The sequence below is a fragment of the Acanthochromis polyacanthus genome, chromosome 21 (genome assembly GCF_021347895.1).
Source record: "Acanthochromis polyacanthus isolate Apoly-LR-REF ecotype Palm Island chromosome 21, KAUST_Apoly_ChrSc, whole genome shotgun sequence".
Classification (NCBI taxonomy): Eukaryota; Metazoa; Chordata; class Actinopteri; family Pomacentridae; genus Acanthochromis; species Acanthochromis polyacanthus.
Window position 1 is genome coordinate 18,325,519 of NC_067133.1, and position 21,461 is coordinate 18,346,979.

At 40.9% G+C, this 21,461-nt stretch overlaps 3 protein-coding genes across 3 annotated transcripts; 1 reads left to right on the top strand and 2 right to left on the bottom strand.

The window, feature by feature from the left end:
* Window positions 1-394: 394 nt before the first annotated feature.
* On the bottom strand, window positions 395-4,140 carry eif3g (eukaryotic translation initiation factor 3, subunit G). Its single transcript, XM_022214656.2, has 10 exons — window positions 4,032-4,140; window positions 3,896-3,942; window positions 2,442-2,530; window positions 1,886-1,945; window positions 1,670-1,774; window positions 1,354-1,549; window positions 1,138-1,248; window positions 896-1,032; window positions 580-686; window positions 395-496 (listed from the first exon to the last, which is right to left on the bottom strand). The coding sequence occupies exons 1-10, from the start codon at window positions 4,052-4,054 to the stop codon at window positions 481-483; spliced, it is 891 nt and encodes a 296-aa protein (XP_022070348.1). The 5' UTR covers window positions 4,055-4,140; the 3' UTR covers window positions 395-480.
* Window positions 4,141-4,814: 674 nt separating this feature from the next.
* Window positions 4,815-15,279, bottom strand: LOC110965552 (suppressor of SWI4 1 homolog). The gene is given in 14 exon segments (XM_022214654.2): window positions 4,815-5,577; window positions 5,580-5,975; window positions 11,612-12,025; window positions 12,107-12,264; window positions 12,347-12,476; window positions 12,668-12,746; window positions 12,829-12,952; window positions 13,081-13,188; window positions 13,467-13,543; window positions 13,741-13,911; window positions 14,097-14,147; window positions 14,233-14,334; window positions 14,536-14,706; window positions 15,071-15,279. Coding segments are annotated over 14 exon segments (2,577 nt in total). The 5' UTR covers window positions 15,086-15,279; the 3' UTR covers window positions 4,815-4,996.
* A 1,662-nt stretch (window positions 15,280-16,941) lies between these two features.
* Window positions 16,942-21,450, top strand: angptl6 (angiopoietin-like 6). Its single transcript, XM_051941460.1, has 7 exons — window positions 16,942-17,264; window positions 17,848-18,338; window positions 18,423-18,560; window positions 18,652-18,859; window positions 19,687-19,880; window positions 20,649-20,919; window positions 21,012-21,450. Exons 2-7 carry the CDS (start codon window positions 17,874-17,876, stop codon window positions 21,194-21,196), a joined length of 1,461 nt encoding a protein of 486 aa, XP_051797420.1. The 5' UTR covers window positions 16,942-17,264; window positions 17,848-17,873; the 3' UTR covers window positions 21,197-21,450.
* Window positions 21,451-21,461: the final 11 nt, after the last annotated feature.

Below are 21,461 nucleotides of genomic sequence, written 5' to 3' on the forward strand. Positions count from 1 at the left end.
TGTTCTGGATGCTTTAATAGTTTTTGAATCAAATGTCCATAATGCACCAATGAAGTCAATAGTTGCTAATGTGCATTTAGCAATGCAGACCAAAATTGCTGGAACAATATCCATGGAAAAAGAGTCAGGTCTCATTGCAGGTAGTTTCAGGTCAAACAGTTGATCATGTGGGCTTTTGGTACAGCAAAGGAAGATTTCACAATTTAAAAAGAAACTGTCTCTAAGTGTGATGCGAGTGATTAAAATGTAATGCTTTTGCCTTTACATCTGCTTTGGATCTTAATGGTTTTAATGTCAAGCTGATGATTATAGCTTCAATAAAAGTACAGAACTGCAGGTTGAAGTCAGAATAAAAGCCTGAAAAGTTACTGCAAACAAAACACTGACAAGAAAATGGAGAGACTTCTTTTTATTTGGGTAACAGCCATATTCACCATAATAAAATCTGGCCATTCCTGGACCCATATTCTGCCAAACTCCTTAGTTGTTTGATGGTCTGCAAAGAGAGATAAAACAGGTTAGCAACAAGATTACATGAAATGCTAATCACTTAATTGAGAAAACGGACAATTAACTTACTTGGCCCATTCAACATTGAGAATAAGGTGATCGTATCCGAATCCTGACACTCCTGCGATGGCTCTGGCTGCATCCTCCCTACGGTGGAAACTGATGAAGGCAAATCCCTGCAAGAGACACAGTTAGCAATTCATAGATGAGAAAACGGCACCACGTTGTAACACAAACAGAACATACTTTGTTAAACAGATGCAAAAAGCAGCACTGTAGTCAATTTACTATCTACAAGTTATTGCCCTTGTGACATTTGCAAATCACAACCCACAAAAGTAAAACACCTGCTTTAAAAACTCCTCACAGCAAGATGAGTACTGACCTTTGACTGTCCCGTGTTCTTGTCTTTGGCCAGGTAAATCCTCGAGATGGAGCCAAATGGCCTGAAGAGCTCCTGCAAGTCTGTCTCACGGGTGTCCTCGGACAGATTGGTCACACGAATGGTGGCATTGTCATCAGCTGTGAGGTGCAAACATGTTCTGTTTATACTGAGCAAGACCATTGTTATTGTACAATGATTCCAGTACAGGATGAAGTTTAAAGGTTACACCAACATACACCCACCTCTGCGGTTAGGCTGCATGGACTCCCCTCTTCTTGTGCCTCCATCCCTCAGGCTCGGGGGAACATACTTCCCTGTCTTGCTCTGTGCAGGCTGTGCTGGCTCTGGCTCCGCTGGTGAAGGAAAGGAAACATCGGGTTAAATTAATAATGACAATTTTAGGAACAACTAACCTCCAGCAGTAATTAATTTGGTTGCAAACGGTGTACTGAGGGTACCAGAGCCAGCGGGTTTCTCCTTGTCTCCAGTGGAAAGCCCAAGCTGTTCAGCCAGCTCCTTCTGCATTGGGCCCAGGGTGTCCTTGTACGGACAGCGGGTGGTCCAATGGTCGCCTTTGCAAATACGACAAGACACAATCTTCTGCCCTTTCAGTTTGTTCATGGGATCCTCATCCTGGTCTTGGGCATTCAAGTCCTGCAAGAGCACAAGCTGGGTAGTCAGACACAACCAAATACAGACCAATACAAAGTTTTAGCATCAGCAGCAAAATAAATAAAATGTAATAATAAGCTAATGTTCATAAATCCTTCTCACCTCTTTGCTGGAGATGAAAGTCATGAAAACATCGTCGCTGACTGTGGTGGTAGCAACATTAGGACCTGGTGCATCAAACTCAGAGTTGCCAAATTTCTTCCAGTTCTGAACAAAAGGACAAAATGCTATAAGACACCACACCTGACTATCAGAATCTTTTTCCACAGCCATATTTAAATTAATGCAGCTTTAACTGAATTCAATGTAAACACAGACCTTTCTTCTGGCAACAGCTTTGGAGGCTTTCCTCGTCTCAATCTTGAAGGTCCGCACGATCTGCAGGACATTCAGACATCAGTTTAACATTACAAATGCAAGTGTTTTAGCTTATTGTAGTCAAAATGTTCAAAGATGAATGGAAGTTACAAATTAGTGTCTGTGGTACTAATTGTGATCTATAAAAGCCACAAAGCATACACTGTATTTCAAGTTCTACTTTTAGTAATTAAGATAAACAAGCACGATAGAGAACAAATGGTATACCAATGAATTACTAAATCTGTTGTTTTTCCATTTTACATGTCAACCTATGTCAAAGGAGGTACATCGAGAAAGACAAACCCCCCTGCATAATGTTTAAATGAAATTAATGACTACTGATGCTTGTACGATAAAATAATAAACACCCCTGTACCACAATATGGGTTTCAAAGCACATGTACTAATATGTAGAATCAGCTTCATCAGCTGAGGTTGACCCCGTACAGGGCAATCATATATAAAGCACAACTGTGAACATGTGAATTATATAGCTCAATAAAGTTTAAATTACCTTGAACTTCTTTCCATCATCATCTATTTTATATTCTGTGATGGTTTTAATATTTCCTTTGATGGTTTCCTTGGGAGATGGCAGTGTGCCTGTTAAAAACAGAACATTGAGTTCAGTCATTTACATTTATAAGCCAGGGAAACATTTTTCCTGCCATTTTCTTAAATGTTGTGTTTTTGTAGCTTTAGCCGCTGCTTTGGTCTGACTGATATCTGCGCTAAAAATTGAACTGTTACTATTAAATATGGTGTCTACACTAGGGTGACCATAAGTTCTCTTTTGCCTGGACATGTCCTCTTTTGAGAGGCTGTTAACATAAAGGTTAACATAAGGATTAAATAAAAGTCATTTAATGCCTAAAATTGATTCTCTGTCCAGTAGCACTTATGTGTGGTTGAATCTAACTTAAGGACGCATCTCCGAATCAACCACCCACTCACTGCTGCGAGTATTCAGATTCCGAACGTGAAAGCACAAGCCAGTAACAGTAATAGTCACGGTAATACCGTATACCCCAGTAAAATATGAAGGAAGTTTGATGGTATCAAAATTTGGATACCGCCCAAGCCTAGTACCTAGGCGAGAAGGGGGTGCCAACTGATGATGTGAAGCATTTTGATCAGGTCACCAATCTGAAGAAGTTCACTGAAAGCAGCATTAGTGATGGAGAGTTCAAAGGCCTGCAAGAGCACAAGACATTGTCCACGTATTTTCAGAAAGCCAAAAGCATAGGTTGTTACTCAGAACTACTGAAGACTGCACAGTTTGTCTTTGCCCTTCCTTCTCACAATGCAAATGTTGAGAGGGTTTTCTCATTGATGCAGAGCCAGTGAACCAAGGAAAGAAACAAGGTGTCTGTTGAGTCACTGAAGTGGCTGCTATTTGTGCAATATAATTTCCAAGAAATGTCTTGCAATGACTTTCACACCAACTTGATGAGTAATCCGAAAATGCTGAGAAAAATAAGCTCTTCAGCTAAATATGCTTGGGCAGAAAAGGAAGACCAGGGAGACAAGGGAGGAGACCAGGGAGACAAGGAAGGAGACCAGGGAGACAAGGAAGGAGACCAGGGAGAAGAGGAAGGCCAGTGGTCGAGTACATAAATTGACATGCAGCTTCTTTAACTCCAGTGACACAAATATCTCGCTAATGCAGCTGGCTAGCTGTTAGCTTTATTCATGTTGCTAATGAAGTACTCTGCTGAAGTCACAGGCCTCAGCATGTTGGTCACACGTTTCTTTAACACAGTCAATTTATGTCAGTCACTCAAATTTTCTGATTCGCATATTTAAACTGATAGATAACCGAAACGTACAAAAATAAGTACATTTTAGCCGGAGTATTATGTCCGACAACCACGTAGAAGTAGAAGCAGCGTAGCCGGCCTCATGCTGCAACCACCAAACTACAGGACATGTGCTAGCATTAGCTACAGATGCTAACAAGCTCTTTACCTTCATCTCCTTCCTCCTCGACTTGGTCTGCCCAGCTGGGCTTGGAGCTGGAACAAACACACAAATGCGCAATATTAGACCAATAAAATGCTTCTCATGTAAACAAAAAATATTGAAAGTCTCGAAGAACACTCACTCGTCGTATTCAATCGACGGCATCCTCTCAACTAGCTTTTAGCATCAGAGTGGCTAACGGACCGGGAACCACGCCTCCACTCACGTACTTCCAGAGCTTTACCTTCACAGTAAAAGCGGGGATTTTTGCTTCACAATAAAAGTCCATCATTTTGTTTTTTTCACTATTAAACGTTTAATAGGTGGGGTAGATAATGAGGTGAAAACATGAATATTATTATAAAGTTTTAATGCTGAAGTCTATTCTCAGTTTAATCCTGATCAAATATTAAAAAATAAAACCGAAATGAAGATAAACTACAAAGGAAGATATTAATACAGAAAATAGTTTTGGATATTTCTCTGAATTAATTTTTATTTATTTCTTTTTTTGTTAAGGATAATGGAATACATCCTAACAGACTACAGTTTTGCTATTATAAAACCAAATGTAAAATCTTCAAAAACTTCTTACTTACCTAAAATTAAGTTTCAACATTTGACATTACCCTGACTTTAACTGCAACATACATTAAATATTCTTATCTCGCATTAGCCTATGTGATTCCACTTAGCTTCTATTCTGATGTCTCTTATTAAATGTGTATGCATTTTTGTGCAGTCATAGATAGTATAAATACAGAGGCCTTCTCTGAAATAAAGCAAAATGCCTAAGATTATGAACCCACTATGCTGGTATGCGTTAGAGATCCTGATATTTAATGATAATTCTTGAGTCTAATTTTCTTCCTCATTTGAGTCAAACAAGGGAAGTTAATCAGAAGATAATCAAAATTGCCACACATTACAGAAGCAATCAGAAGAAATCTTTATTATTTACGGTTTCTGTTTTCAAAGTTAATATGAAACAGTGGCATTTGTCATTAATGAAAATAAGTCACCCTTGTAAAGAAATTGTTTGTAGAAAAATAATCTTCATGACTTTATGAGCATGAAATAAGAATGCACTTCACACAAGCAGCAGCTCTACTTTCTGCTCCCTCTCCTGATGTTGTCCTCTGGGCTCTTCCCACAACACGCTACTCTAATACTGTCGAACACAGCCACGTAAAGAATTGGATGGATGCACATATTCAGAGTTGCCAGGCCCTTGGACACTTGGTACATGTTGTAGATCCCACAAGCTCCATAGTGGGGGTTCTGCTTTCTCAAATACAAGTGATAGGTCTGAGAGAAATGATAAGGGATGAAGGAAATGGCATACAGCACAATCACTGATGTGACTAACAAGGCAACTTTACGTTTCTCTAGTGTGGTTATACTGGTGTTTTTCCACACTACCCTAATCACTGCACAGTAAGAAGTGAAAGTAACCAAGAAGGGAAGAAGACACCCAAACACAGCAAGAAATGATTTGTAAATGAAGTGAGGGTTTTCATTCACAGTGCCATGGAAGGACACACACAGAGTCGTATTATTATTCTCATTGGGGTAAACAGTGGCAAATTTCAACACAGGGCAGGAAATGACACCAACAATAATCCAGATGATGACGCTGGTGGCTTTGGCGTGGGCAGGCTCTATGTGGGAGCGGGTAAAAAAGGACAAACGAGGGCGATGCATCGGTTCACACTTATCGCCATGATGAAGAAGATGCTCACATAGAGGTTGCAGGTGAAAAGAAACTTCTCAATTTTGCACGCAAAATCACCAAATATCCAATGTTTCCCCATTGAGTAGTAGACAATCAGCAAAGGCAGGGCGAGGACGTACAGTAGGTCGCTGATGGCCAGGTTGCAGGACAGGACAATTCCAGTGTGCCAGTTCCCTCTCTCTTTGATGACCAGCAGCCACAGGGCAAACAGGTTTCCCGCCAGAGCCACGATGAACTCGACTCCAAACACCGCAGGCAGCACGCTTGTTTGAAACTTCTCACATTCAGTGAAGTTCATTTTCGCTTTCTGCTGAAAATTATTTTGTTTTTCAGCTGCTTTCACACAACTTGATTAACTGTAAAAGACAAAAAGCTGATTCATTCAACTCCATCATTTGAAAAGTCACCTTAATTTTGACTCAAGTATGATTTGCATTTGATTTTTTTTTTTTTGTGGTTAAGTAGAGGAAATTTGAGAGTCTCTTCAGAGAAAGCATTCATTTTCAAAAAGCCAGAACAAAACAGTGCATATTAACTGTTTGAAATGCTATACTGTTAAGAAAGTTAATCGAATAATTTGAAAAGCAGAAATTAAAACGGCAACTTTGACTTACTGAAAGGCAGATGTGCAGTGTGTGAAGACGAGTGAAGCCTGAGACTTCATTTCCTGTGTGATAGCACAGAAAGCGTGTAACGGTCATCCGCTGTCATCTATATCTCAAGCTAAGATAAAAGTGAGGAATGTGGAGGGCTCGCATCAACCTGAAAGTTGCTTCCTCATACCCTTTGTACTCATTTCGCAATTTGGAGAAGTAGAACTATGAAGACACCGGTTCGGTGCATTTGAAAACCAAATTTTCAATAAATAGTCTTGAGTTTGTGTTAGTCAGATAACAGTGAAGTGTTTTGTCATTCACATTAAATTCTTCACTTGTATCCTTCTCGAATGCAGGATACATCATGACTCAGACCTGTTATGGACATTATTTCTCTATCATCATAACTGACACAAAGTGTTTCAGATTCTCTTTTCCAGTACTTCAGGACCAATATCATCACAGATATATGTTGTGGAAATCTGGATGAGCCGTAGCAAAAGCAATCGAAGTGCAACAGTATTTGTCTTCTTGTATTTTACTGAAGGATTAAAGGAGTAAAAATGAATAAGAAAGAAGAGAAATGCAGAGTGAATATTTCAGCTGAAGGGCAGAGCTCCAAATGTGTTCAGAGGACCAAGATTCAAACAAAACAATTCAGACTTTTAGTGTCATCTGTCTTTCAAGCAGTACAGCTTCACCATCATCACCTGAAGAGTCTCTTAATCTCACCATTATCTGACCTCGTTGCTTGATACTGGTCACAACATAATTACAGTTAGGCTTTTGTTGAAGTCGTGCTTCAGTAATTCTATTTAGGAGTAAATATCATCAGAGAAGTCTATATTATCACATGCTGGGTGTGGCTGCATTAGACAGACACGCACTATTACAAATGATTTTTTTTTTTGTTTATTGCTTCCAAGAAAAACTAACAAAACTAAATTCTTGGCAGTTGCTATATGTCATTTCTCAACATTTTCAGTATCAAAGTCAACAAATAACAGAGAACGTCTTCAAAACTGAACAAAAAAATAAGCAAAACATCACATCATCAAATGAATATTTAACCCTTTAAGCTGCAGTCAATTCCAGCCGTTTTCAGTCCAAAAAAATCGCTAATATTCTATTTTAAATAAAAAAATTACGAAAAACACAGGGAATATTGGACGGACATCGCGAGGTGCATTTCCTTGAAAATGACCGATTCGGGGATTTTATACCGACTTCAGGACATGTTTTGGACAAAATAGTTTACTGGCTTGTGTCATCTGGATGTAAAAGGTTGGATTATGGCCGTTTTTTGTGGAATCTTTTTTTTGTGTGTAATAATAAACCCGGAAATGTGAGTCGCGCTGTGTGCGTTGAAGCTGTGTATAGAGAACGGATGGATGAATATTCGTTTTTGTCGGACAAATGTGTTTTTCTCACCCGCTGTGGTAATCGCATCTGAAAGTGGTTTATACCGGCGGATTCATGAGAATCTAAGCTTTCCATCGGTGTATAGTGTTTGTATAATCGTGTTTGCAGCCGTCGGACATTCTTGAAACTCCTATGCAAATTAGTAGGTGTACCGCCGGCGGTACACTGAAGCTTAAGGGGTTTTAATAATCCTGCCATTAGCACACAGTAGAGCTCTAATCCTGGCTGGATCTTCCCCATGAGCCTTTCACACTGTTGAGGGGCAATCTTGTTCCATTCTTCTTGAATTATTGCTTTTAATTCTAAATTCATTGGTTTACACTTTGAAACAAATCTTTTGATAATCCACCACAGATTTTCAGTGGGGCTCATGTCTGGGGCTTAAGCTGACCACTCTAAGACCTGGATACTGTGCTCCTGCGGCCAAGTTCTACTGGTAATGGATGTGTGGAAGAGCCATTATCTTGTAGAAACATCCAGTTTTGATCTCGGCAAAAAAGTGCACATGCAGAAGGGAACATGTGGGTCTGGAGAATGACAATACTTATCAGAGTTCAATGTGCCACCACAGACAGTGCAATGATCAACACCAGCAGCACTCATGCATCCCCAAACCATGATGCTGCCTCCACCATGCTTGACAGTAGGTACTGTACATGCTGGAGATGATGTTTTTCCTGGCCTTCTGTGTACTCTCACATTAGCAGGAGGAAGATAAAGATGGAAACTGGACTCATCTGACCACAGAATCTTCTTCTACACCGGGCTAACCTCTGTCTCTCATTGATTAGGGACTTCTTGAAAGCCTTGTAGGACCTTAAGCCATGATCTAAAAGTCGGCCATGTACAGTGTAGGTGGAACACTGGACACCAGTGTGGTTTGACCACTGCTGCTGAAGCTCCTGTAATGTCATTCAACATTTTTTCCTGCACATGCGGATCAGGATGCGGCCATTTCATGCTGAAGAAAACCTTGGACATCCAGATCTTGGTTTGTCTTCCAAACTGTTTCGTTTGTATTTCTGCAGATTGTATCCAACTGCTGAGGGACTGCATCTGCACTTCCTGGCTATCTGGCAGCAGCCGTACCCTTTCTGGCTGAGAATCTGTATTTCAAGCGCGTTTCCTGTGTTAGGTTCCTTATTTTCGCCATTTCTGTCTCTAAAGAACTTTCAAATGTGCTAGCATTATATAGACATGAAGCACAGCAACAAAAATTGTGTCTTTAATAAAAAAGATGACCTTCATTAGTGGATCACTGGTTCCAGAATGACCCAATATTCAAAATTTCTTATGTATTTTTATGGAACCAATCAATTTGAACTTTAAAATGTCTTTTTTTAAGGATTTGTTTAGTATTCTGGCTTTGATTGTACTAAAATACACTCAACAAAAATATAAACGCAACACTTGTTTTTGCTCCCATTTTTTATGAGATGAACTCAAAGATCTAAAACTTTTTCCACATACACACAATATCACCATTTCTCTAAAATATTTATCACAAATCTGTCTAAATCGGTGATAGTGAGCACTTCTCCTTTGCTGAGATAATCCATCCCACCTCACAGGTGTGCCATATCAAGATGCTGATTAGACACCATGATTAGTGCACAGGTGTGCCTCAGACTGCCCACAATAAAAGGCCACTCTGAAATGTGCAGTTTTATCACAGCACAATGCCACAGATGTGGCAAGATTTGAGGAAGCGTGCAATTGGCATGCTGACAGCAGGAATGTCAACCAGAGCTGTTGCTCGTGTATTGAATGTTCACTTCTCTACCATAAGCCGTCTCCAAAGGCGTTTCAGAGAATTTGGCAGTACATCCAACCAGCCTCACAACCGCAGACCACGTGTAACCACACCAGCCCAGGACTTCCACATCCAGCATGTTCACCTCCAAGATGGTCTGAGACCAGCCACTCGGACAGCTGCTGAAACAATCGGTTTGCATAACCAAAGAATTTCTGCACAAACTGTCAGAAGCCGTCTCAGGGAAGCTCATCTGCATGCTCGTCGTCCTCATCAGGGTCTCCATCTGACTCCAGTTCGTCATCGTAACCGACTTGAGTGGGCAAATGCTCACATTCGATGGCGTCTGGCACACTGGAGAGGTGTTCTCTTCACGGATGAATCCTGGTTTACACTGTTCAGGGCAGATGGCAGACAGCGTGTGTGGCGTCGTGTGGGTGAGCGGTTTTCTGATGTCAATGTTGTGGATGGAGTGGCCCATGGTGGCGGTGGGGTTATGGTATGGGCAGGTGTCTGTTACGGATGAAGAACAAAGGTGCATTTTATTGATGGCATTTTGAATGCACAGAGACACCGTGACGAGATCCTGAGGCCCATTGTTGTGCTATACATCCAAGAACATCACCTCATGTTGCAGCAGGATGATGCACGGCCCCATGTTGCAAGGATCTGTACACAATTCTTGGAAGCTGAAAACGTCCCAGTTCTTGCATGGCCAGCATACTCACCGGACATGTCACCCATTGAGCATGTTTGGGATGGTCTGGATCGGCGTATACGACAGCATGTACCAGTTCCCGCCAATATCCAGCAACTCCCCACCCAATAAAACAAAACTGCACCTTTCAGAGTGTCCTTTTATTGTGGGCAGTCAAAGGCACACCTGTGCACTAATCATGGTGTCTAATCAGCATCTTGATATGGCACACCTGTGAGGTGGGATGGATTATCTCAGCAAAGGAGAAGTGCTCACTATCACAGATTTAGACAGATTTGTGAAAAATATGAGAGAAATGGTGATATTGTGTACATGGAAAAAGTTTTAGATCTTTGAGTTCATCTCATAAAAAATGGGAGCAAAAACAAAAGTGTTGCGTTTATATTTTTGTTGAGTGTAAACCACACTTGAAGACCTAAGAGTGATTCTTAATTCAGTATTTCACAAATGCACCGGGTGGTAAAAAACTGTTTTGAACCACTGTATATGTGTGAGAAAAAAATTCAAAGTGAGAAGACCCCCGACTCCAACACAAAATTTGTTTGGAATGCCTGTTTTACATAAGTTTATTTAAAAGACAACTTATGAACATTTTAAGCCATTACTTGTGACATGTAAGCAGAGTACTGAAGACAGGATGTTACTCAACATCTGGATGGCAACTGCAGATAGAAAGAGGCAGATGAATATGAGCCAAAACCAACAGATTTTTATCAAGAGTCTGTTCTGAGAAATTGTAATCGCAAAAATCTGAATATCAGACCCACAGCTCAGCTAGGCCATTGTTTTACCTTTAGTTTTTAAAATCTAAAGCAGAGCTCCCTTGCCATTCTATTTATTCTGTGATTATCTGTTGTAATTGTACAACACTAACCCCATTTCCAAATCACTTATTCCATGAGGACATCAGTGGAGAAAATCAGTTGTCACTGGTGGCATTAAATCAGACTTGCTAAATAAACTGACCTGCAATAATTGAAATTTAAATTATGCCTGCTGCTGCCGCTTTCATTTAGTTCCTGCCTCAATTATTTAGTCTTACTTCAACTTAAAAAACAGAGACCAAAAGTCATTAAAAAGGACCCCATGTCATCCCTTTATTTATTCTTTGTGTGTAGTTTTATATTCAAAGACGTGGATTTTGCACAGTATTAACATTGCAAAAACTTTCTGCAATGATTTCCAGAGCTGTGGAGCTGAAGTATAAAAATATCCAGCATTTCTGTGCCCTCAATGACAAACGACAAAAACGTGGACAAAAAGGAAAGGACATTTCAGTATATGACTATAACCAGCTATTATCCTAAAGAAAACTGTCGTATCCCTCCCACTCTTCCCAAGATGCTTTAATCGCTCATTTTTTCTCCATCTGCTGAGCAGCATCACTGACAGCTGAAGTCTTCATCAGCTGTCTAAATGAGAAAAATGCTTATTTGCTGCCATCTGCTGCTTCACAGTAATACTACACCCAAAGTCCAGACAGAAGAGAAAGTTCAGCTTTTTCCTTTCCTTTGTGTGAAGCCTTGCTTTGTTCCACCACCTTTCCTCTTGAAGCCTGACTTGCCTTTCTGACCTTTAGACTTAAATGGTTTGTCCTTATTTTTGTTTGAATTAAATTTCTTTTTCCCACCAAATTTATTCTCTCTATCCCCGTGTCTCTTTGCTCCAAAAGCCTTTCCTCCAGGTTTCATTTTCTGTCCAAATGATTTTTCACCATCCCTGGATTTCTTCCATCCTTTTCTCTGTGGGTCTTTTCCTGTTTTGTCTCTGTAAGGTCCTCCTGGTCCTTTTCTCTTTGGTGATTTGGAATCTCTGCCTTTTCCCGAAGGTTTACCAGGAGACTGCTTCGTCTTCTTGGCAGGTCCGTGAGACTTTTCTGAGAACCGTCTCTTCTTGGCACCAGGGAACATATCTGCAAAAAAAATACCTCTTTGTCAAAATGTAGATTAAAAACAAACTCAAGAGCAAATTGAAGTTTATTAGTTCTAGTCACCTTCATCAGGCTCCTGTCCCACAGCCTGTCTGTAGTACTCCACCTCATCATCAGATTCAACAGCAGCAGCCTGATCGTCCTGCATCCCTGGATCTTCCACCTCACTGTCTTCTTCATCTTCAGCGCGTTTCCTCTTAATCCCTTCCAGGCTCTTTTTCCTGTCAGGAAGAGAAAAGACTGTTTACACTTCAACTAAGTTTACGATCGATAAAACAAAAGGGTCAAATCATTTCAATGTACTTGTGGTCTTCTTGCTTCTCTTTCTTCTGAGCCACGTTTTGCGCCTGCTTCATCCTGCGAGCCTCCTTCTCCTTAATCTGGGCCTCCTTCCTCTTCAAGATCTCCTGGATTTCTTCCTCCGTCTTGGAGACTGTAAGTATTGCATACAACAAAATCCCCATTAGAAATCTGCTTGTGACAGGTGCCCATAAAACCAAGTGCGCTCTGGATGCATCAGTAAGCGTTTACTTTTAGAGAGAAATCATAGAACTCATACTGTTTTTTGTCATCATGTACACCCTTTTATATCAAGCAGAAAGGCAAAATTAGGAATGCACTCACGAGTAGAGTGATAAAGAATATTCCCATCGCCCATCCCTTCTTGAATCTTTGCCAGCTGCAAGGTCATGCGAGGACCAATCTAAGGACAACACAATTCAATATTCAGCTGCTATTCGTGCATCACTGACATAAAAAAAGATTCACTGCCTCTGCATACTTACTTCGGTCAAACGGACAGCGCTCTGTTGGGACGCCATGTTGCCTCTTCCAGAGTACACTTGTGGCAGTTCGGTTATGTTGTGCTCCCCGTCTTGCTCAGGCTCACTTTCTGAAAGGTTCGCCCCCCTAAGAGTGGTCACAGAGCACAACGGATTTCATCAGATAACGCAAATATCAACAGTGTGCAACAGCTCCACATCTAACCACATTTCAGCCTCGGGACTACAACAATTGCACCTTCATAAGAACCTTACTTCATCAGCAGCTCACTGATGTCCTCAAACTTGCTCATGTTGGGGAACCTCTCCTGCATCAGCTTCTTCACTCCGCGGCTCATGCCCACAGGGACCACCTTCAGGCTGCTGCAGGTTAGAAATGACATCACTTTGATCAGTTTGACTTGTTAATAAACAGATAACAGAAATGTGCTTTTTTGTCTGTGTGTAGGGGCCCATCAGTGCGTTTACTTTGGACATACATCACTGAACAGTCAAGTCGTGGTCGGTCATCATCTGAACCCAACTACACAGTACTTACAATCAAATCTAACTTTTAATAATGTAACCAGTTTGGCTCGTCAAGACACTTACATTCACTGACAAAATAAATACTGATGTAAAATGTCAACATTTTTACTTACTAATGTCGAAACTCAATTTCCTGGGTCTCGGGTTTGTAATTTAACAGCACACACCTCTTGATATTGTTGAGGCTTATCTGAAAAACACCATCATTTCTCAGTAGTATTCAGGGTTAGGCTTTCACATTACTGATGAATGTATTAACAGAGAAATCAGAAAGCGTTTACTTTTGACAAATCTTCACGAGAACTCAGAAGACTATACTTTCATCACGCCAACAATGCTTTTAATCTTCAAATCAATTAAGACAGCAGTTTAACAGGCAAAACATACCGAGTGCACATTTATGGAGGGGAACATGTTTTGAAACATGGTAGCCATGAGTTTGACATGCATGCCATCCACTCCAAAGTTATTGAGGATGAGCAGCGGGTGATGGGTGAACTGCTGCTCGTGCATCCTGTGCTTCTTCAGAGATGAAACCACATCTTTGACAAGAGAATACTGGAAAAAAAGAAGGCAAAATTACGAATAAATGAGGAAATAACATAAAGGTAATTATGACATTGGTAGCTTGGGCACATCAGTGCGTTTACTTTGAAAAACATCACTTCACAATCAAGTTCTTAAATGTCATCATCTGAACCCAATATTTTATTAAACAAGTTTTCTTCAGGAGTTATATTTACCTTAAGGACTCTGAAGTGAAGCATGGGACCTTTGGGAAGTCGAGCAAGCCTCTGAAAGACAAAAAAGGATTGTTAGATTGGTTGTAGTACACGTTTAACACACAAAAACTGTAAGTAACTCCGATTATGTTCTCACCATGTTGATACTGCTGGGTGTTTTGCTGAACATCATGAAGTGTGTTACTCCCAACGGTCCTGCTATGGCCACAAAGTCTTTAAGCACATTCTTTTTCCTAACCTGGTTTTAAAAAGGATAAAAAATCCAGACATGGTGAGTGAGTAAGAGAATTAAAAGTGGGCATTGGCAAAACATCTGAGCAAAAACAAAGTGAAGAGATCTGCAGTAACCCAAACTCACAAATCATAAATAGTTAAAATAAAACCACCTATAGCAGCTACTTGTATACTGCAGACAGATTTGATAAGCAGACACACGGACCTTCAGAGACTCTGCAGTGAACGGCTCCATGACTCTCCGCACGTCCAGGATGAGTTGACCCACGTTTTTCCCAACCTGACCCCGATTAAACACGAAGGAATGGGGCACAGCTCCGTAAGTCTCCTCGGCCACATGGTTGGCTACTGCTCGGGATTTCTTCTGATTCTTGGTCTGACAATCGCAATAGCAACATATTCATTGGTGTGGCAAAAAATGTTAAGTTCTCAAGTTGAGCTCGAAGATAACTTTGCTTAAGCAGACAGCTAATTTTATAATTATACGCACAAGTTTTCATACGCACAAGAATACGCACGAGTTGACCAGGTACCCACCTCACCACGAAGCTAAGCTAACTTCACACAAACGCCATTTCTCAATTTCAACTTCTAAAGACACGAAATTCAACAAGCTTGTAATTTGATACAAGTTATATTGTCACAAAATAACAATTCACAAATACCTTTTTAAAAATTAGCTTTAGGACAGTATCGGCTAACCAGTTTTAGCTAATCTGCTAGCACAGGCCATTACTTACCTTTGATTTCCCCATTATTCACCTCGATAAAATCTGGCGAATTAAGTCAACACGGTCACAGTAATTATCCCTACACTCTACTGAAAATACCAAGAACTACTACGTTCATTTTTTGTAAACAAATGCATTCAACAGCAGTACTGAAATCTCAACTCCGAAATAAACGCTACACTTTCCACATGGCTCTACTCCGGTGTCGCACACTAATATGTCCGTCCCTTGTTGTTAATGGGACAGTTGGTTCCTAGACAATCTGGTCATTGTAGTTTATAATTATGGCCACTAGAAGGCAGGCAGTACCATGATTTTGAAAGGTGCTGTATGAATAAAATAGTATAATCAACAGATTGCAATTGGTATGAAAGATATAAATACAGAAATAAATATGATAAGAAAAAATAATACAGTGAAAACAAACATTTAATTTGTTTGTTCATTTATGTAGCCATACTGTTGAATTATTCAAAAAAGAAAATATTAGTCTAAATGAAGGGCTGCAATTCGAACTGCCACTAAAAACTACTTAATCTACTTAAAAAATGAAAAGATGGCTTTTACGCAAGATCTGATTAACATCACCACCATAGAGTATAAGTGCAGCTCAACCAGCTGCTGAGAAACCACAAAAAAAAAAAAAAAAGAAAAAAAAGGTGTGATCAGGAGAAGTAATATTTTGTCCTGATCACAGAAGGAGTTTTCACAAGTCTGTGGGTTTGTCCGAAACAAGATCAGAGATACTGTCAGTGCTGCCATGTGAACTTTGCCTTTTCCCACAGTACGGTAAGTGGTATCATTCGAAAGGCGCATGAGCTGTTACACTGATATTAGTCCAGCTGATACAGGACCATCTCAGAAAACAATGCAATAATAAGGACATTTGGGAATTTGGTGTTCTACTGATCTAAACATTGCTGACCACAGAACATCCATCCTTCCATTAATTATATATACACCACTTAATCCTCATTAGGGTCGCGGGGGGCTGGAGTTTATCCCAGCTGACATAGGGTGAAGGCAGAGTGAAGGCAGAGGGCACCCTGGACAGGTCACCAGTGTATCACAGGGCTACACATAGATACAAACAACCAAGCACACTCTCATTCAAACCAATTTAGAATCACCAAATAATTTCTGTTTTCGACTGTGGGAGGAAGTCAGAATACCACAGAACATGGTGAAAGATAAACAATGTGAAAATACCAGCAAACAGCAGCACAGGCAGCTATGAGAGCATTTGAAAGACACATTTTAAAGCGGTTACTTGTTGTTGCTGTTGTTATCTAATTTTACCATCTGTTCCCACCTTAAACCTGATGAGCTTTGATATCACAAACTAGATGTGACTATGAGTGTAAGAAAACAGACTCATCCAACGACAACACCCAAATTAACAAAAAACTAAACAAATACATCCACATATAAGACTGCAGTGCTGCAGCTTACTAATGGTGTGCTACAAAGAAATATTTCAACTTTCACTTCAGTAAAAACGATTCTTATTTCTTCCTCTTCTCTTCACCAGTCAGACAAAAGATAAAAACTCTTATGTTGTCAAGAAGACAGAAGAATCTGGATACCTAGAAGCCTCCAAGGCAGTTGTATTATGGTTAACGGGGTGTCTATTCTGAATTTTTTTGTAATAAAATGACATCTCAAACAGATTATAAAATGTGCCAACTTCAGACAACAAGACAAAAGCCACAAATCAAACTAAAGATGTTTGAATGATGGGGTGAAAGTTAAAATCACAGCATTAGTACGCCACACGTTGCTGTAGGATGGAGCCTTATGGCAGGATAACACTGATGGCAGAGGGAGGAGACATCCCAGATTCCTGTACTGAGCAGCAGGTAAACAAGTACAGAGAGGCGGCGCCATTAGGATGGTTTGTAATTAGTTGTCTTCTTCTTTAGGGACCCTGAGACAGAAACTCTGGGGTTGAAGACGTCGCGTGGCTCTGGACTAGTTTCTCTTTCTTCTGGAGATTTATTTGCTACCCAAATCTGCCTGCAGTCAGCTACAATTCAACATTTACAAAGAACCACTAACATCTTTAAACCTTCTGGTTGTTCATGCATTTCTTCGTGATCTTTAAACATGTGATTTTCAAAAAGCATTTGTCTCAACTTTGCATTCTTGCGTGTTGGAAGCTGCTGCTAAACACAGAAGGAGAACAAAGACATCAGCTACCACAGTAAGTTATAAATGATCTCACACTTTTTACAATAATCTGCATTTAGGAAAGTGTAGGGAGTAGGGAAATGCACTGTTTACAGCACTGTTTAAATTATTATAATGCACATTGTTAATCATCAGTACGAGAATAACTAATGTGCTTGCCCAGAGTAACAAGAAAAGATATTATTTTGCACATGAAGGCATATTTTTGGTACCAGTAAAGTATCACAGTGAGAAAATTGTATATCTTTAGCCTATTTGCACTGTTTATGGTGTTGACTATGGTTGTTGTGGCTGGATGTGGAGCCAATGGTTCTGTTGACTGTGAGATGGAGTTGTATTGATTCTGACTGGTTTCTGTTGACCGTTGTCCCTCTGGTGTTGACCTGCTCAGTTCCAGCTTGGGAAAAATGTGTGTTTAACTCTACAAAGAAACATCTGGTGAACAGTCAAGACCCACCAAAACACTCTTTTACTCCTTTCTGTGCATTTATAAAAGTGTCCCACATGTTTCTGAATCATTACTTTTCAATGACAGATGATCAGGAGTTATTTTTGTGTTGTTGTTGTGGTAATTGTGTTTTCTACTCCAATACCAGGTTGTTCTCAGAAGCTTCACAGATTGATGGAGAAGACACTGACCACAGGTCTGACTCTTTTCCTTGCACTTGGTGTGGCCATTCCACAAGCCAGGGGGCAGAAGGAAGGAGGCAATGCAGAAAACAAAAGTTCATCACGCTCTTCAGATACAAAAGCAGGCCGTTGCTCCTACACCTTCATTGTCCCCCAGCAAAAACTGACAGGGGCGCTGTGTTTGAACACGCAGTCTGCTGCTACCAACCACTCAGAGGTGGCAGCGCTGCGGGTGGAGCTCAAACGGCAGCAGGAGCAACTGGAGAAGCTCCGGGGCCAACTGGAGCAAGAAGGGGCCCTCGCCATAGAGGTCAGAACTCTGCGCAAAGAGAGCGTCAATATGAACTCTCGCATTGCTCAGCTCTATGCCCAGCTGCTAAATGAAGTCATACACAAGAAAGACCAGGCTTTGGAGCAGCAAAGGGTGGAGAACCTCCTGTTAAATGCGACAACACAGGTGAGCAGAGAACTGCAGTCTCAGCTACATCTTCTTTTAGACATTATCAAACTTATGTGTGTTGTGGGTGTTGGGACATCACAGGCACTGCAGGTGTCCAGCAATTACAGGGAACTGGAGAAGAAATACGGAGCCCTCACCTCCATGATGAGCTCCCAGAACCAGTTCATTGCTCGTTTGGAGAAGCAGTGCCAGTGCAGGGCCTCCACCCAGTCCTCTCTGGTAGGGAACCAACTGTGATCTGCATGTTGAACGTTTATTCTGGGTTTGTACACAGGAACTGAGAATGCTGCTTTTGTGCTGGTCTGAACAGGTGTTGACTGAAGCACCAAAAAGCCAGTCTATGTTGCATCCTAATTACAGCTCTGAAGTCAATGAAATGACCAATGATGTTCAAAGGGACCAAAGTGCTCCTCCACCACAACAAGCAAACACAGGGAGGGTTCCTTCCCTCCCCAACACGACCCCCAGCGCTCCTACAGACCCTCCCTTCATTAGCTTCCCCGTCACGAAGTCTCCAGGTACATGAGTGTGAAATAGCAGCACATGTTTAGAGTCAAACTTGTGTGTTTCAGTGTGTACATTTTCTGTCAGAGTTATTTAACAGCTGAGATAAGCAGTAGAAACTGATGGGGTCAATAAACCTCCCAGCTTGGGAGAGGTCTTATCTCTCTGGGAAGACCTAAACAAAGACAGAAACACCAGAAAAACAGGCAACTTTATAATGAAGACGTACTTGTAACACAGCTAGTGTAAACTTGTACAACCGGAGTGTTTAAAATGACAAAGGGCTGCACAAAGACAGTCTGAGTTAGCAGAACCAGGATGACTCAAGCATGTGTGTGACTCAACGCTTCCCTAAATGTCTAATGAAAGAGCACACTTTGCCACATCTCGTCTGTTTGAATGTGCTTGTCGTGGTAGACTATTAGGCGCTATCTTTTGGTGTGGGAGATGTTCCTTCATGCATACATTTCATCAGTGCAGATTCCAATGCCCATCTTATCACTGTGACACTAGACACTGACCATGTGCTAGAGGGAAAAATCTTAATCTTAAGATAGCTAAGCTGAGGCTGCAATGTTTACAGTATGTAATCTTCCTTACATTGAAACGAAACCGCAAGACTTTCTGTAATCAGTGCCCTTTTGTGTTCCCCAATTTGCCTCTCTCAGTGACTCGGACACAAAATAAATTCTCCATTTCAAAGATCCAGTCTGTATTTTTCACATGAATGGTTGATGGTATAATATTTCAAAGGATTATGTATATCATAAATTCTTAAACATCTCTTCATATTGTTTATTTTTACACCCTCATGCAGTTGCATTTTTTTCCCCCAACTCAGGGCCATGGAGGGACTGTCAGCATGTGCGGGAATCAGGGGAGACCACCAGCGGGATCTACCTGCTCCACCTACAGAGTGCCAACCGACTCCTGCAGGCCTGGTGTGAGCAGAGTCAGGCTCAAGGAGGGTGGACGGTCATCCAGAGGAGACAGGATGGGTCGGTCAACTTCTTCAGGACTTGGGAGCAGTACAAGGTGATTTCTTGCATCTTTAAAGTGTGGAGAACAACGGGAAAACTGTACAAACAAGGCCAGGATCTGTGAGGGTACATCTTGTCATGAAGACATTTGAATTCTAGATACTAATGTTAAAGACAGCTCATACGTGCCTTCAGGTATTTCATTGTAAATCAAAGTATTTGAAAAACTGCAATTTTGACCTGATGATGATGAAAGCCAATAATTAGTTGTAATAACTTTCAACATGATGGTTGTGGTAGAATCCAAGAATCACAAGGCAGTAGGCCTTTTCCCCTATGAATATTTATACAAAGTTATAATTGTTCATTCATTTGCTAATATTAGTTATTAATGTCCACCATTAACTCCTTAAGCTCCACACTTCTTTTTTGTTGAAAATTCAACTTAAAAATCATCTCTAAATTCATTCAGCAACCATTCCCCAAACTGCAAATTAGAGATAAAATAACCTTTCAACTTTCAACTCGACTTATATGGTCTGATACTGGTACGGGGACCTCAAGGGTGGAAGTGGAAAGCAATAATTAATATTAGTAGCAAATATTTCAAAAGGTAAGTGAAAACACTGACTGTTTGTGACACTGTGAATAGGAAAAGTTATCACCAAAGTGATTATAGTTCATCCTGAAGGGGGCATGAATGCATTTATTGGTCGTCAATCCATCTGTTAGCCAGATGCTGCTAATGGTGAAGCTATACGTCAAGCAAAATCAGAGCAATTTATGCATATTATGAGGAAACCAGTGTCCCACTGTGTTACAGCAAGGCTTTGGGAACCTAGATGGAGAGTACTGGCTCGGCCTGGAACACCTCTACTGGCTGACCAAACAGGCCCAGTATAAGTTACGGGTGGCTCTGGAGGACTGGCAGGGTCGACAGGTGTTTGCCGAGTATGACAGCTTCCACCTGGAACCAGAGAGCGACTGGTACCGACTGCGGTTAGGACAATACCACGGCAATGCGGGGGACTCCCTCTCATGGCACAACAACAAGGCCTTCACCACTTTGGATCGAGACAAGGACGGCTACACAGGTCTGCTCCTCCTCTGGCCCTGTTGTTAGCACTCTGCTGTATGGCGACTTTTCCTGTCAATAAATTATTCTGTTCCTCTGTTGTGTCATCAGGTAACTGTGCTCATTACCAGAAGGGAGGCTGGTGGTATCACATGTGTGCCCACTCCAATCTGAACGGTGTGTGGTATCGAGGTGGACACTATCGAAGCCGCTACCAGGATGGGGTCTACTGGGCAGAGTTCCACGGAGGGTCCTACTCCCTCAAAAGAGTTTCCATGATGATCAAACCCACATAACATGTCATTATGAACATGTGGGAACTAAACATATAATGTGGATAAATCTCACATATATGTAAAAAGAATCAAGCAATGTCTGCCCTTCAATGTCTGTTTGAAAGATAGTCTTTGCATGAATCCAGTCAGTGAAACTGGAGAATGACTAAGATGTACCGAGTTAACAAATCTGCTCTCTGTGTTGCAATTTCCTGTCAAAAACCTGATGTTTTTCAACTTGCAATGCACTTTTCAATAAAAAAGATGTGAAATTAGTTCCTTTATG